At 38.5% G+C, this 14,029-nt stretch overlaps 1 protein-coding gene across 7 annotated transcripts in view; it reads left to right on the top strand.

The window, feature by feature from the left end:
- Positions 1 to 11,929, top strand: part of LOC102693828 (dnaJ homolog subfamily C member 13) — an 82,276-nt gene extending 70,347 nt beyond the window's left edge. For 6 of the 7 annotated variants that reach the window (XM_069191019.1, XM_069191018.1, XM_069191017.1 and 3 more), the window contains 13 exons: positions 813 to 990; positions 1,147 to 1,238; positions 2,344 to 2,443; positions 2,991 to 3,065; positions 3,794 to 3,906; positions 4,643 to 4,812; positions 5,335 to 5,377; positions 5,775 to 5,948; positions 6,386 to 6,565; positions 7,119 to 7,259; positions 8,911 to 9,054; positions 9,299 to 9,398; positions 10,962 to 11,929. In XM_069191019.1, the coding sequence (XP_069047120.1) occupies positions 813 to 990; positions 1,147 to 1,238; positions 2,344 to 2,443; positions 2,991 to 3,065; positions 3,794 to 3,906; positions 4,643 to 4,812; positions 5,335 to 5,377; positions 5,775 to 5,948; positions 6,386 to 6,565; positions 7,119 to 7,259; positions 8,911 to 9,054; positions 9,299 to 9,398; positions 10,962 to 11,059 (1,608 nt within the window). In that variant the 3' untranslated portion in view covers positions 11,060 to 11,929. Of the gene's footprint in view, positions 1 to 812; positions 991 to 1,146; positions 1,239 to 2,343; positions 2,444 to 2,990; positions 3,066 to 3,793; positions 3,907 to 4,642; positions 4,813 to 5,334; positions 5,378 to 5,774; positions 5,949 to 6,385; positions 6,566 to 7,118; positions 7,260 to 8,910; positions 9,055 to 9,298; positions 9,399 to 10,240; positions 10,352 to 10,961 lie in introns of all 7 variants that reach the window. The other variant, XM_069191016.1, reaches the window with a different exon arrangement.
- The last annotated feature ends 2,100 nt before the right edge of the window (positions 11,930 to 14,029 follow it).

Here is a 14,029-nt window from a genome sequence, read left to right as displayed (position 1 = left end):
AACTATTAAAACTAGAAACTGGTATTTTTGGAAGTGGGATAGGTCAAAACAGCACAGGCTTGTCCATAGGCTGCTCAAAAGGAGTGCTTGCACTGTAAAAGAAAATAAGGGAACTGATGCCTGTAGGGGATTGGGGAAGGACTGGGACCCCCAACAAGTGATTGATGGTCCAGAAGGGGTGGGCATTTCTTATGTAGTCTTTTCTACACATCAGTCTGATTATTGGCTTCTCAATGTTTTAGGAATGGTAGATATTTATTTAATAAAAATACTTCTTTTAATGAGGAATGCTTAATGAGTTTCAAGTTTCCTTTTAAAAGTGACCTGTGTATATATACATATTTCATTTAATTGCAAATAGAAATTATAATGCCAAATATAATTAAGTTAAATGTTATGTGCAAATAAAAGTGACCATAAAAATAATTTTAAAAAGAAAATTGGAATTAAAGAAATATACGTTAATTTGATACTGTAACACTTATTTTCAGGCCCAGAAGGTATATTTTTACCCCCAAGTATATTGTCTAGTAATGAAAAAAAGTATGAAAGACTCAAGTTTTTGTGAGGAAGGATTCAGTTCAGTGGCTATGTGATCTTAATGAATATCACACACCATCAATTCCCCATGGTCAGCCTAGGAGAACATGAGAAAGAAATGATCTACTTAAAATTTGGTAGCGGATGACAGGTTAGGGTTAAACTGAAAAATTCAACTTAAAACTTAACTGAGGTCAGTTGCTAATAATTCTTCGGCACACAGGTCCTTTTGCGAACTCTTCCTCACTTTCAGGCTTTTCTTCTCCCTTCAGTTTCCTAAGGCCTTTGCTGCTAGTCTTCTGGACTACATTGGGTCCCAAGCACAGTATCTCCACACCCTGATGGCCATCACCCAGACTGGCAAGGTAGAGTCGGAGCAGCACGAGGAAAGGTTACGCTGGGCTGAAATGGCTCTTGAAGCACTGCGAAATGTCATTAAGAACAATCCTGGTAAGTCAGAATGCAAGGGGTTAATTTAATGTTGAACCAGAATAATATAGCACTTGCAGTGTTGAGCTGGTTATGTGAAGTTCATGCAGCCAAGGCTGACATGATGTTCATGTTCCTGATGCTGACATGATGTTTAAAGGTGTCTTCCTCCTATAGGGTCAGAGACGGAATGCATAGGGCATTTTAAGCTGATATTTTCTCTGCTGAGGGTGCACGGGGCTGGCAAAGTTCAGCAGCTGGCGCTGGAGGTAAAGTCTAAAGGCATCATCTTTCTCTGTCTAATCACTAAGAGATTAAAATGAAGGTGTAAAACAATCTGAGTTATGCGGCATATTTGAAGTCCAGGCTATTTTTCCTGTAATGACTTGTGTTGTTTGCTTTGTAAACAGAACTGATCTAAATTATTTTTGAGTATTTAAAGGCTTTTTTTTCCCTCAAATATACACTGCCCCCTTCTAGAGACACTTATTACAAAGAACTTCCATTTAGTGTAAATTTTCCAAAGCTGTCCATTCTTCAGATCTGCTGAAATGGTGAAGTCGGGCATTGACCTTCTTTTTTTCATCCCCGTTCTTGGGGAAAAGTCAAAGATGAACTGGTGGTAAAGCAGAGTTTCCCTGATATTTTGTTTTTTATTGGAAGTTACTTTTGTGTTTGAGGGCAATTAAAATAAAATGAACCAGAAAAAACATTCTGTAAATAAAACTAAGCTCTGCACAAATGCCTTATACTGCAAATCTCCAGACCTGCTCCTGGAGGGCATACTGTACATGTCTGCAGGTTTTTAGTTTAACTGGGCCTGAATCAGCTCGATATTTTATCAGAGGACCAGTTTGACACCCAGCTCTTCAGGTGCTAGTGCTTTAAAAAGCCAGAGATCCTGCAAACATCTTAACTCTCCAGGTTAAGGATAAAGAACTGCTGTTTTACAGCCATTTTGACCCGCAATCTCCATATATTAAGTCTTTTGCCATTTTGTTTTTCATTGAAAGTGAGGATTCTACCTTTTTACGGTCAGAAAAATGTAAACTACGTTGATGTAAGGTGTCTATTTTTTTCATTTATCAGATATGCTGATAACACCTGAGATAATGAAATTAGAGTGCAAAGGCAGGTCACTCACCTCCCTAAAGCCTAGTGAAGCTGCTGTTTGTAAAGCATTCTCTGTAGCCTGTATGTTTAAGAGCTTTCATTAGTGCTTTTTTTAACACGTAGTGTAATATTAGAGTGTGAACTATCTGCATAAATAAACTATATTTTCTGAACTATGATTTTTTGTGGATGAATCTGACTGCAAAGCACTGCAAATAGGATAAAAGGTTCCTCTCTCACCTACTTCTAATCTGCTTTCAGGTGGTAAACATTGTGACAGCCAACCAGGAGTGTGTCAGTAATATTGCCGAGTCTTTGGTGCTCTCTAACCTTTTAGTTCTGCTGCATTCCCTGCCCTCAAGTAAGAAATTCATTGTAATTTGATTTTACTGATTAGTTACTGAAATCACAACTAATTTACAGTATTAGCTTTCAGTGTAGTGTGTATCAAAGCCTTAAATTAACACAGAAGTTGGCAAATAGTTTGTCCTCAAGAAGAATCTCATATTTGATTGAGAATAAGTCAAGAAATGTCAATCCAAAACACAACAGTGGTGTGGTGTTGGGGGTGACTCGTACATAAGAAAATATTCAGACAAATCATTTACAATTTATTTTACAAGCCTTGTACCAGTAGCAATGCATGTCACAAATTCTCGCAGAAATGACTGAAAGTGGTAGAAGTCTTACAAGACAGTGGTATCTGATGAAAAATCAGTGATGAATGTATAGTGTTTATTTTTCACTACATAGTCATACCTGTGGGGTAGTCAAGCCGTCTGGATTTTAGAGATGAAAATTACATTCAGAGTTTTATATTTGCTAAGATATGTATTTTCAGAAAACCACTCGGTTTTAAAACTTTTTCTCATGTTCATTTCAATTCCATTTCTGTTCTTTCCTTTCAGGCAGACAGCTAGTCCTGGAAACTCTCTATGCCTTGGTGTCAAACACAAAGATAATTAAAGAGGCTATGGCAAAGGGTAGGTGACAAGTGTGAATGAGCTCCTACTATACTTCACTGATCACTTATCTTCAGCACAGTTCACGCTGCAAACAGCCATGAAAAATTAAAATCTAGAGTCTGTTTTTTTTCCCATTAGGGGTGAATTACTGGTATTGGAAAATCAGCTTTTCACAGATTCAAATTTTTTATTCATTTTTATATTGTCCTTTTACTTTTTAGCTTTAATCTTCATGATTTTGGTAAACATTTCTGTACCCCTGGTAAAAGGGGGTTTTATATATGAGCCTCTGGTTCTGTCTGCTTTCGCATAAGACAACCAGTAGGCCCACTGAGATCATAGCAGATCATGTCAATTAATTAAAATAAGTATATCCAGTTAATTTGTTTATATATTTTGTAACTTTGTATTTTTGTATTCTTTGCAACATTATGAACTGTGGTTTTGAAGACGTTATTTCTAAGGATGGCAAGGCACTTAAATGTACCATTTCAGTATAATAATTTCTTCTATTTACTTCTAGTGTGTAGTCTAAAGGACTACATTCAGCGTACTACTAGTTACTGAAATTTGGAATATTTGCACAGTAATGTACTGACATTGAAAGGAACAAATTATATTGTTTCACATCATATTGATCTCTTCACCTTTAAAACTTGTTTTGTATTTGTGTTTTTTAGTGTGCAAGATGCAGTCAAGTGCTTTGATATTTTCGATAACATGTGTGCTGTGGGTTTGGGTTTCAGGTGCTTTGATCTACCTGCTGGACCTGTTCTGCAATTCCACGCATCCACAGGTTCGCTCCCAGACTGCCGATCTGTTTGCAAAAATGACCTCAGACAAGCTTGTCGGGCCCAAGGTAAGGTTGTCATTTAAGAGGCAGCTCTTTTTGTTTCACCGTGTTTAAAAAAGAAACTTAAAGGTAGAACCACTTCAGTAATAGTTCAGGTGGGTAGCGGCGTCAGCATGCGTAGGCTGCAAAGGAACAAGTAATAGGTTTATTCCATGCTGAAAAAAGAAGAAGAAAGAAAACACAACATTTCAGCCGTGGAGCCTTCTTCAAGTGTGAGCTCTTCTTTTTTTCAGCATGGAATAAAACTATTACTTATTCCACTTCAATAATACCATCAAAACCTCAGAACTACAAATACAATACAGGTCTGCATAGTTTTTAGTGCATGAGTATTTCAAACTGAAAACAAGAAGCACTTCTTTACACAAAAGTTACTCGTTCTGTGAGACGCAGCCCAACTATGGCAGACTCCAATTAATTAGCAACTTAAAGACCAAACAAGCTAGCAGGGCCGAAAAGACATCCACTTATTTGCAAGTTTTTGCAGAACATTCAAATAATACTTAACTAACCATCCCTTTCCTCCATTTCAAGTTATTGTTTGGGGAGTATTGTTTTTTTTTTAGCAATATTTCTTCGTTTCTAGCCATTTCTATTGAGATGAAGGATAAGTCATTTGAAATGCAGGTGTGTGAGTTTCTGTTTGTATTATTATTGGCCGCTCTGACGATGAGAATAAGTTGACCTTTGGCCTTTCACTGCTGTCGCTTCTCCTGAGCCCCCAGTGTTCCTCTGTCTGTAGGTTCGGCTCACGCTGCTGAAGTTCCTGCCTGGGGTCTTCATGGATGCAATGAGAGACAACTCCGAGGCTGCTGTGCACATCTTTGAAGGGACTCACGAGAACCCTGAGCTCATCTGGAACGACAACTCCAGAGAGAAAGTGTCCACAACTGTCAGAGAAATGATGCTCGCGTATGTATGACTCCAGTGAGAGAGGAGCTATTAAAGATGAAACCTCATTGCCGATCTTCCATTTTGAAATACACCTGCTAGAGCCTGTCAGGTTCTCTAAATATCATTTCTGATAAAAAATACTCCCTACTCTGTTTAAAAGTACAAGAAGTACTGTTGGTTTAATACGGTAGTATTGTGTTTTTAGGAATAAGATGGGTGATGGAGCAGATGTTGCAGCTAGGGCTTAGTACTGTGTAAAATGCACATTTTATATATTTTCCAAGATCATCTTCAAATTCTTCAATTATTCCATTTATTTTCTTGAGGGTCTTGAGCTCCTTGTTTGCAGTACATTTGCAGTTGTGCAATTGAGAATTGAGTTGTGGGTTGTTGTTAGTATTTCTTATTATTTTCCTCTACACCTCCTGTGGGCTTTAGTTTGTCTCTCAGATCAATTTGACCTGCAGTAAATAATTACTGAAGGGCCATTTAATATGTACTATTACAATATGTTTTTTTTTTCTTTTTTGTATCTGAAAGGCACTTTAAGCAACAAAGGGATAATCCTGATGTAAACTGGAGGGTGAGTAGAAAATGTCAGCATTTAAAAATCCCCCCTTTGTTTTAATATTCATAACAACAGAAAATCTTACTGACTGAACTCCCCCTTTCAATGCATATTTCCAAAACAATGCCCAACGTCCGAGGATATTGTACTGTAGAAGATGCCGTATTTTGGATGAGACATTCAACCAAGTCCCATACTCACTACTCCATAGCAATACTTTATACAGTTTCTCTGTGACCCTGTTTGTAAGTATAGTTTATAAGTATTACTAGGAAATGGAAGAACTTGGTCTCTTAGCAACCATACAGAGTTTGAACAAGTTATAAGGGAGTTTGATCGGTCCTGTTCAGTTTGTGATCATATGAGAGGGATTCCACTAGGGCACGTTAGTCACAGCGGGTATTATTTCCAGTTGCCTGAAGACTTCACGGTGGCCTATGGGGCAGCTCAGGGCGAGCTGGCGGTTGGAGGCGTCTTCCTGAGAATCTTCATCGCTCAGCCAGGCTGGGTTCTGCGGAAGCCCAGAGAGTTCCTGGTGGCGCTACTGGAGACCCTGACAGAGCTGCTGGAGAAAAACAACCCCAACGTGAGTGACTGCCTCTTATCCAGCCTCTCTTTAATCCGGTCAGCTTTTTTATTTTTAACCACGGCAACAGAATTTGAGACCTTAGAGGATTTAGTACATTAAAAAAAAAGGTTCTGGGTTTTCATGTCACATCAAGGTCCAGTTGAAGTGCAGCCATGCGGACTGGCACATGAAGAATCTTGACATCCCTGGGGTTAGTCCCTGTGACACAGCGGGGTGGGGGTTAATGTAGTGAAAGGCATAACAAAACCACATGTTGTGGAACCAGCAATATTTGTTGCAGTTTAAATACCTCTCAGTACACATACAAAATACCTTTCAAACAAGAAAAGCCATCATATCTGAAGAAGGTCATCAAAATTGTGTGTTAATTCGCTCCCATCTTCGTTTGGTCAGGTATAGACTTTCCATTTAACTACCTTGTCGTGTTTTCACAGGGCGAATCCTTGGAGACTGTTACTACAGCCACTGTGTGTCTCTTCAGCTCTCAGGCACAGCTGGCAGACCAGGTGCCACCCCTGGGCCACCTGCCCAAGATTCTGCAGGGCCTCACTCACAAGAACAGTGCCATTCCAAAGAGTTCCATCCGGGTCATTCACGTGCTCTCAGACAATGAGGTACAGTACTTGCTTGTTGTGGTCAGTGTACTAGCTCAGTTTTCAAATGAGCTACTGAAGTGTTATTACATAGATGTTATGTATGACCCTCTGATGTAACAGTTAGAAATGTGAGCAACATTCCATTTTTCGTTATTTACTGAAAAGATTTTAAAATGTCAGATTACATTATTCTTTCAGTTTTGCTTCTTTTTATTCATTCGAACATATACATAACATATGGCATATACTGCATACGTGACATTAACATTGGGACTTGAAGGACAGAATCCAGAAAGCCTTTTTAATTTGTCAACTGCTGAAGACCTTTGCAAAGGGTTCAGTTAATCCAATTAAGCTAATACGTAGCTCAATTAGGCCATTACGAATATAGACGTAATGAAAACACACAGCCTCATTTCCATGATTATTTTCTTTTATTTGGATTAAATCAAAGGAGGAGATCCAGAACCTAAAGTTGTTGTTTTTTTGCCTTAGTTGGGTTGCCTGCCAATAGAAAAAAGAAACTGAACTTTTTTTTTCAGCTCATCTTTATTTCATATTGTTCTAACAGCTGTGTGTCCGAGCAATGGCATCGCTGGAGACCATCGGGCCTTTAATGAGTGGAATGAAGATCAGGTCAGACATGGCTGGCGTGGCGTGTGAGGCACTCAACCGCATGTTCCAAAAAGAGCAAACTGACCTTGTAGCTCAGGTATGGTTCTTCTTAGAAGACTTCATTGAATGAGCACTGCTTTAGTTAGGGGCACTGATAAATACCTTTTCTATGCATGTCTGTGTTTGCAAAACATAGTTTCAATTTTTTTTAATCAGTGCTGGCTCTAGGCCCCAGCAAAGTAAGCATGCGCTTGGGTAGTCACGTTTCCAGGGGTGGCATTCCAGTCATCGTTATTTTTGTTCCGGAAACATCCACCAAAATGTGGAAAAATACGATACTCAAAGAGGTGCCTGCCATGTTCAGTTTGAATATATTTGTGGCTGCGATCTTAAGATGTACCTGTGTGAGTATTGTCTTTGTAGAGGCATATTGCTTTTAAATATCCCTATGTTCATTTCATACTGTATGATAACTTATTAATCAAATTAATTTCTCAGCAAAAAAATGTACCTGTTGATATTTTCAGACACTGCAAGTTGTCTTGCATGTGTCAAACTACAACAAGAAAAGACTTTAAGTACCTGATTCATAGTCACTGGAAATTTCCAATAATGACTAACATCAGTATCTTTAAGGAAAATTGTATCCCCCCCCCCAGTTTTATCCTCGAATACGGGGTGGGAGAATTTGTTTAAACTCCACTTCCATCACTAGCTAAAAGATTTTAAAAATACAAAGCAGATCTTTTCAAGAATTTCACAAATAAAGATGACAGATCACCATTATTATTAGGTTAGCACTGTGCAGTTATATTGTAAATTCTATTGTACATTAAATTTTATAATTTGTCATAATATTTTGAATCAAGTTAATGTGGTCAGCAGGGTTATGCAGAATATAACCACAGACATTGACATAGTAAGATTTTTTTTCACCCCAAATGTTGCTATTGCTTTACAAATTGTTAACATTACCAGTTTCAGTAACTTGTAGTGACCACAGTTTTTCAAAACCGAAACGAATAAATTATTTGAGATCCGCCATGTCCCAGAATCATTTGTCAGGATTAGCACTAATATCAGTGGAAAGCACCACAGGAAAAAAAATAGATTTAATTAAAGTATTAAAACACTATGCAAGTTTTAAAAGTAAGAAAAATCCAATTCATATGATAACTTCTTTTAAGAGATTAGGCACAAAGAAAGGCGCTAATGTTTTTCTTTGTTACAGTGTGTATATAAATAGTTTAACCCAAAATGTTTAAAATTGTGAAAGAATTCATACACCGGTAGGAAATTGTTTTATTTTTCCAACTAAAGTTTTTCATTTATTACATTTGAAGCTAAAATAATTACAAAGCACAGGCATGGGTAAAAAACAACCAAAAATTCATAAAGAAGTCGACTATAAAATTGTTTGCTTGGGCAGGCAGAGCTAGCCTGGACCTGGCCCTGTTTAGAATGTAATCGTTGTGCCTTATGGGTATATCTATATGCTGTAAATCTATACACATCTGTCTTGAACCACAAGCAGGTCTGCTACTACTAGTAGCAATGTTCATCTTTCCAGTTCGGAAAGTAAAGGTGACTGTGTTCATGCTTCATACAGAACAAAGACATTCTCATATATTGTAGTATTTCTGCATCTGACATGACTTCTGCCTCTTTGTGTTTACCCTGCCTTACCGATACAAAGGCTGTATATGTTCCTGATTTATTTGTCATCTCTTCTTGTATTCGCTGCTCAGGCACTGAAGGTGGATTTGGTCCCCTACCTCTTGAGGCTGCTGGAAGGGGTTGGTCTGGAAACGCTGGAAAACCCCGCAGCCACCAAGGCGCAGATTGTAAAAGCACTGAAATCGATGACGCGCAGTCTTCAGTACGGCGATCAGGTACGCCCCCCTCGGCTGTTTGTGCATGCAGACTTCGTAGAACACACGACCAGTATTCAAGTCACTCGGGGAGGGCAGAGACAGGCTGCAAGGAGCCTCTTACAGAGAAGAACTGCAAGTCCATTGTTCTGGTTTAGACTTCAGAGAGTTGGCAAGTTGCCTTACAGGAATAATGTGGTATCTGTTAGCAGGGTTTTGCAGTTCAAATAACCCCTGGCAATGTTTATCACTTTCTTTTTTCTAGGTTAATGAAATTCTCTCTCGTTCTAATGTCTGGAGTGCCTTCAAAGATCAGAAACATGACTTATTCATCTCAGAGTCACAGACTGCAGGGTACCTCACAGGTTGGTACCTAACTTTCTTTGCTCCAGGACGTTAACTGTGAAGTTCAATTTATCTTTAGTGACATACTGATTATTCTGGGAACCTAATGCTTATACAGTATATATACTGTAGATCTTCTGAATGACCACTTGAACACATGCACATACCTCCTTATTTGTTAGAATACGTTGATTGGTTGCCAATTACAGTACATCAATGGACTGGAAATCCAGTGTATGACTAATATTTGACATTAGTTATGTCCTGAACAGCTACCTTATGTGAGTTAATATGATATGTCTTTTATTGTGTAATAATCATATAGCAATAAGAGAAATGCAGTGAAAACAATGTACATTGAGAGTGCTGTACTACCTAATAGAAATGAAGTAACCTTTCAAGAAGGAACAAGTAAAAGGTTTATTCCATGCTGAAAAGAGAAGAAAGAAAACACACCTGTTTTGCTGTGGAGCCTTCTTCTTTGGTCCTTCTTTCTCTTCAGGGGTCTCCACACCCGAAGAAGGCTCCACAGCCGAAATGGTGTGTTTTCTTTCTTCTTTTCAGCATGGAATAAACCTGTTACTTGTTCCTTTGCAGCCTGCGTATGTTGACGCAGCTCCCCACCTGAACTGCTTCAACCGTATAAGAAACTTACGGAAACTGTGGCAGGAGATGTACCGTATGCACCTAGATGAAGTAGATCACGTTCAACTATTCATATTTTGGACAGAAATCAAATATTTTCTGAAGCCGTGCTACTAATTCTGGAATTTGTGCCGGTTGCCCCTTTCCCTCTTAGTTGGACACTGCTTCTCCTCTTCCTTCGCCTCTGGCATTCCTTCCTTTTTCCTTTTCTCTTCAGGCGTCTCCGCACCTTCCCTTCTGAGTGGTAGTAGCCCTCATCACCTCAGAAGTGGGCTCTAGACCTCTTCTCCCAGGGCTTCTTGCTTACTTCTCTCTAGCTCTGAAGCAGGTAGAACACAGTGTGTTCTGGTGTTTTCCTTTATCACATGCTGTTTCACTGTTGCCTTTCTCTTTGCGTATTGTGTCACAATATACGTCCGATGAATATCATCTTCATCTTAATACATTATGAGGGAACATGCAGTAGATATCCAGCTCGCTTTCCTTTATTCTTAGACATACTTGCTGAAAAGGTCATAAAATTTTACTTTCCAGCCTCCTTTTGCCATTTAAAAGAACACTCCACCTGAACTTGAAAAATTCACCAGCGAAGATCTTGCCGACACTGAGTCTGCGCTTAGCAAATAGAAACTTTGTTTTTGTTGAAGGTCACAGAGCAGAGCGGAAATATGTCCACAGCTGTGCATGCTTTTTAACAGAGTGGAACCATTAAAAACATTTCACAAATGGGTGGAAAAAAAACTATGCAAAATGCTTTGTAATCTTTTAATGTCTGCTTTAGGAGTAACTGTAGATGGAGACAGTTTTTCACCACCACCCCAGCCTCTTAAAGAGTGTCGGGGGATTTTTTAAATACATTTTTATAATTGTTTGCAACACCTCTGTGATATTTGAAAACTTGACTTTATTCATTTCTTTTTTTTTATGTTCAACTGCAGGTCCCGGAGTTGCTGGCTATCTTACCGCTGGGACAGGATCCACAGTCCTATCTAGTGTGCCCCCCCCTGTTGACAATGACGTTGGAGACTTGGGCTGAAAGGCTTCAGTCTTTCGAGCTTGACAGCGACCTGTGGAACATGAAGTGGAGACTTCCCCAGTCCATAGGATTCTGTTCAAAGCGTTGTTGCCTTTTTTTGTTTTTTTTTTTGGTCACAGTGACACAAGCATAATTTACTTTTCTACGAATATATTTTTTATTTGGGAGAAAGGAGAGAAAACAAAAAGATCAAGGAAGTCATTCCTGTCCTCTCGACCTTGTCAGTTTTGATACACAGCCCCCCTGCCCCTTGAAGAAAACGCCAAACAAGATGTGTCAAGCAGAGGCAAGCATTTGTCTTGCCCTACTTAACGTGTTATCGGTTTACAAGACTGTGAATCTGATTTATAAATTGTTTTCCTAATTTTTATAATGTTGTTTTACAGTGCTAAAGATAAAAAGAAAACTCGACTGTGGTGTTTTATTACAGTCTACTTGTACTGCTCTAGAAACAAAAAACCTGTCCACCACCTCCACCATCAGTTGTGGATCTCGCTGTGTGCAGCACTGTCTCTGAAATCTAGTTGTAATATTGACTGTTCATTTGATCAAGTCCTGCACTTCTCTGCTTCTGCTGTACCTCTTCCCAAACCTTCTTTCATATTTTTTTCCCCCCGGAGTACAAAAAGCACTAGATATTTCTACTCACAGTATAACTGCCTTTACAAACTTATATGAGCTTCTGCAAAAAAGAGGAGGAACAATAATATTGACTCGGATTTAAAATATTATGTAAAAGACTAGTGCGTTTGTGAAATGTTCTATATAATATGCCGTATATAAACTTTCTATATTGAATGTACATTAAGAAGAAAAAAAATCAGCCACTCCTGTACATAAAATTTTAAGAATAAACAAAGGGAATACACATTATCGTGTTCTGTGTCTTAACATTTGGCCTGCATTTATTACGCTTCAGTGTTTTCAGCCACTAGCCTGAATTCTTCTCAAGGAGTCTTTAAGTTAGCCAACTAACTTAATTTCACTGTGATCATCATTCAAGAGACAATGACATTTGAATAGCCAGTTTTTTCACAAGAACATGTTACCTTTTAATCAGTGATTGTCTTGTAACAGAGACACTTATTAAAGGATCACCCATATGCAAAAATAAAGCTCCAGGTATCCTATTACACTGTATAACACTTAAAGCAATTTTATGCATTATAGAAAAAGGTCAGATATGATCGTTTTGCATTAATAGATGATGGTGAGTAAAGTAATGTTAAGTAAAGTAAATGTTAGCAAACAATACATGACCTTAGGATCACTTTTTTATAATTTCTTATGAATACATTTGTTATGTTTTTGATGTTTGCAAATTATAACTGTTATGTGAAAGCTGCTTTTTCCTAGTAAGGGTCACAGCAAACCAGGATTCTATCCCAGAAGGAAAGAAAGGAAGTGTGGCCTACATTCTGGATGAGACACCAGTCACTGAGAACACGTACACAAGCACACAGGGACAATGTAGATTCAATTTATAGATGCTTCTCTGGAGCACAATATCTCATGAACACAGAGAACGTATTCCAACTCTACATGGCAGGAACCCTGATTGATTCAAAATCAAATCCAGGACACGTGCTTTTTATAAAGATTACATGTTGCAGAAATTCATGCACGTCAAATATAGCGGAGCGGTGACTCTGTGGCTAAGGATCTGCGCCAGTGGCTGGAAGGTTGCTGGTTCGTATCCGAGGCCAGCAGAGGAATCCTACTCCGTTGGGCCCCTGAGCAAGGCCCTTAACCCCAACTGCTCCAGGGGCGCCATATAAATGGCTGACCCTGCACTCTGACCCCAAGCCTCTCTCCCAGTCTGTGTGTCTCATGGAGAGCAAGCTGGGATTTCATTTATTATCTACTGTTCCCTTCCTGATGGCTTTGTTTGGTAGACAGTTTGGTACCATATGTAACTTATAAACATATTATTAACATATAAACAAATAATTTACATCACTACAATTTTAATACTTTTGCATTACAAAAATAAAAACTTGATTTCTTGGCTTAAGGCTCCCCAATCTCTTGTCCATATGTCCTTTTATACACCTTAAACATTACTTCTGTTAAACGTCTCTTTCTACTGTACATATATATATATAACAATTCAAAATACTTGTCCACAAATACTAAAATAATTTTTCTAGCAGCAAACCCGTTTGTTCCCGTTTTGCTCAGCTTTTTGTCAACGATGTCGTTTTAAACAGGTCAACATTTACAGTATCTCTTTGCACCCAGTAGCATTCCAGTTCAAGTGTGAACCAGTGCGTGGGGTAGTGTTGTGTGGCTTTGTTGTGATTTGGTTAATTTTGCTCTTTGCTAGCAGCGCTGGCCTCACGTCAGTGACTCTACTGCAGCTGACAGTAGCGTGTGGAACTGGGATCCTTGTCACTGTTCCTGTTGGACTGAAAACGTCCCTCTATTCCGCTCCTTTTCAAATAAACTGCGTAGTTTTGCATAGTTACTGTAGATAGAAACAGCTCTTTAGCTACTTATGTTTATCTGAGGTATAAAACACTATTCAAATACCAGTAAAACGCTTTACTATTGCAGTCGTATATGTTTTTTGTCGGAAAATCCTGCTTAAAGAAAATCTTCTCAATAGTAATCCTCTCATTTGTACGACGTTAAATTTAAAGCTGAAAACATCTCTATTGATGTGCTTTTTTAAATCAACTGCACTGTTTTGAACAAGGTTCTGTAGATATAAGAGTTCGTTTGCTAAACACGCTAATCTGAGTAATAAAACACTATTCAAACACCAGTAAAACAGGTTTACTATTGCAATCGAATTATTTGTGTCAGAAAACCCTGTAAAGAACCTCTTCTAGATAGGTATCCTCTAATTTGCACTACGTAAAACTTAAGTCCATGTTGCTTATAAACAAGTATAATCAATTAAAACAGCATTGCGAGTCGCCAAATCCAATGCAATACCTGCTATTGCACACCCACTGCGAAAGGAAA

The sequence above is a fragment of the Lepisosteus oculatus genome, chromosome 6 (genome assembly GCF_040954835.1).
Source record: "Lepisosteus oculatus isolate fLepOcu1 chromosome 6, fLepOcu1.hap2, whole genome shotgun sequence".
NCBI classification, from domain to species: Eukaryota; Metazoa; Chordata; class Actinopteri; order Semionotiformes; family Lepisosteidae; genus Lepisosteus; species Lepisosteus oculatus.
Note: the sequence above shows the minus strand (reverse complement) of the source record. Positions and strands in the feature narration are given on the sequence as shown.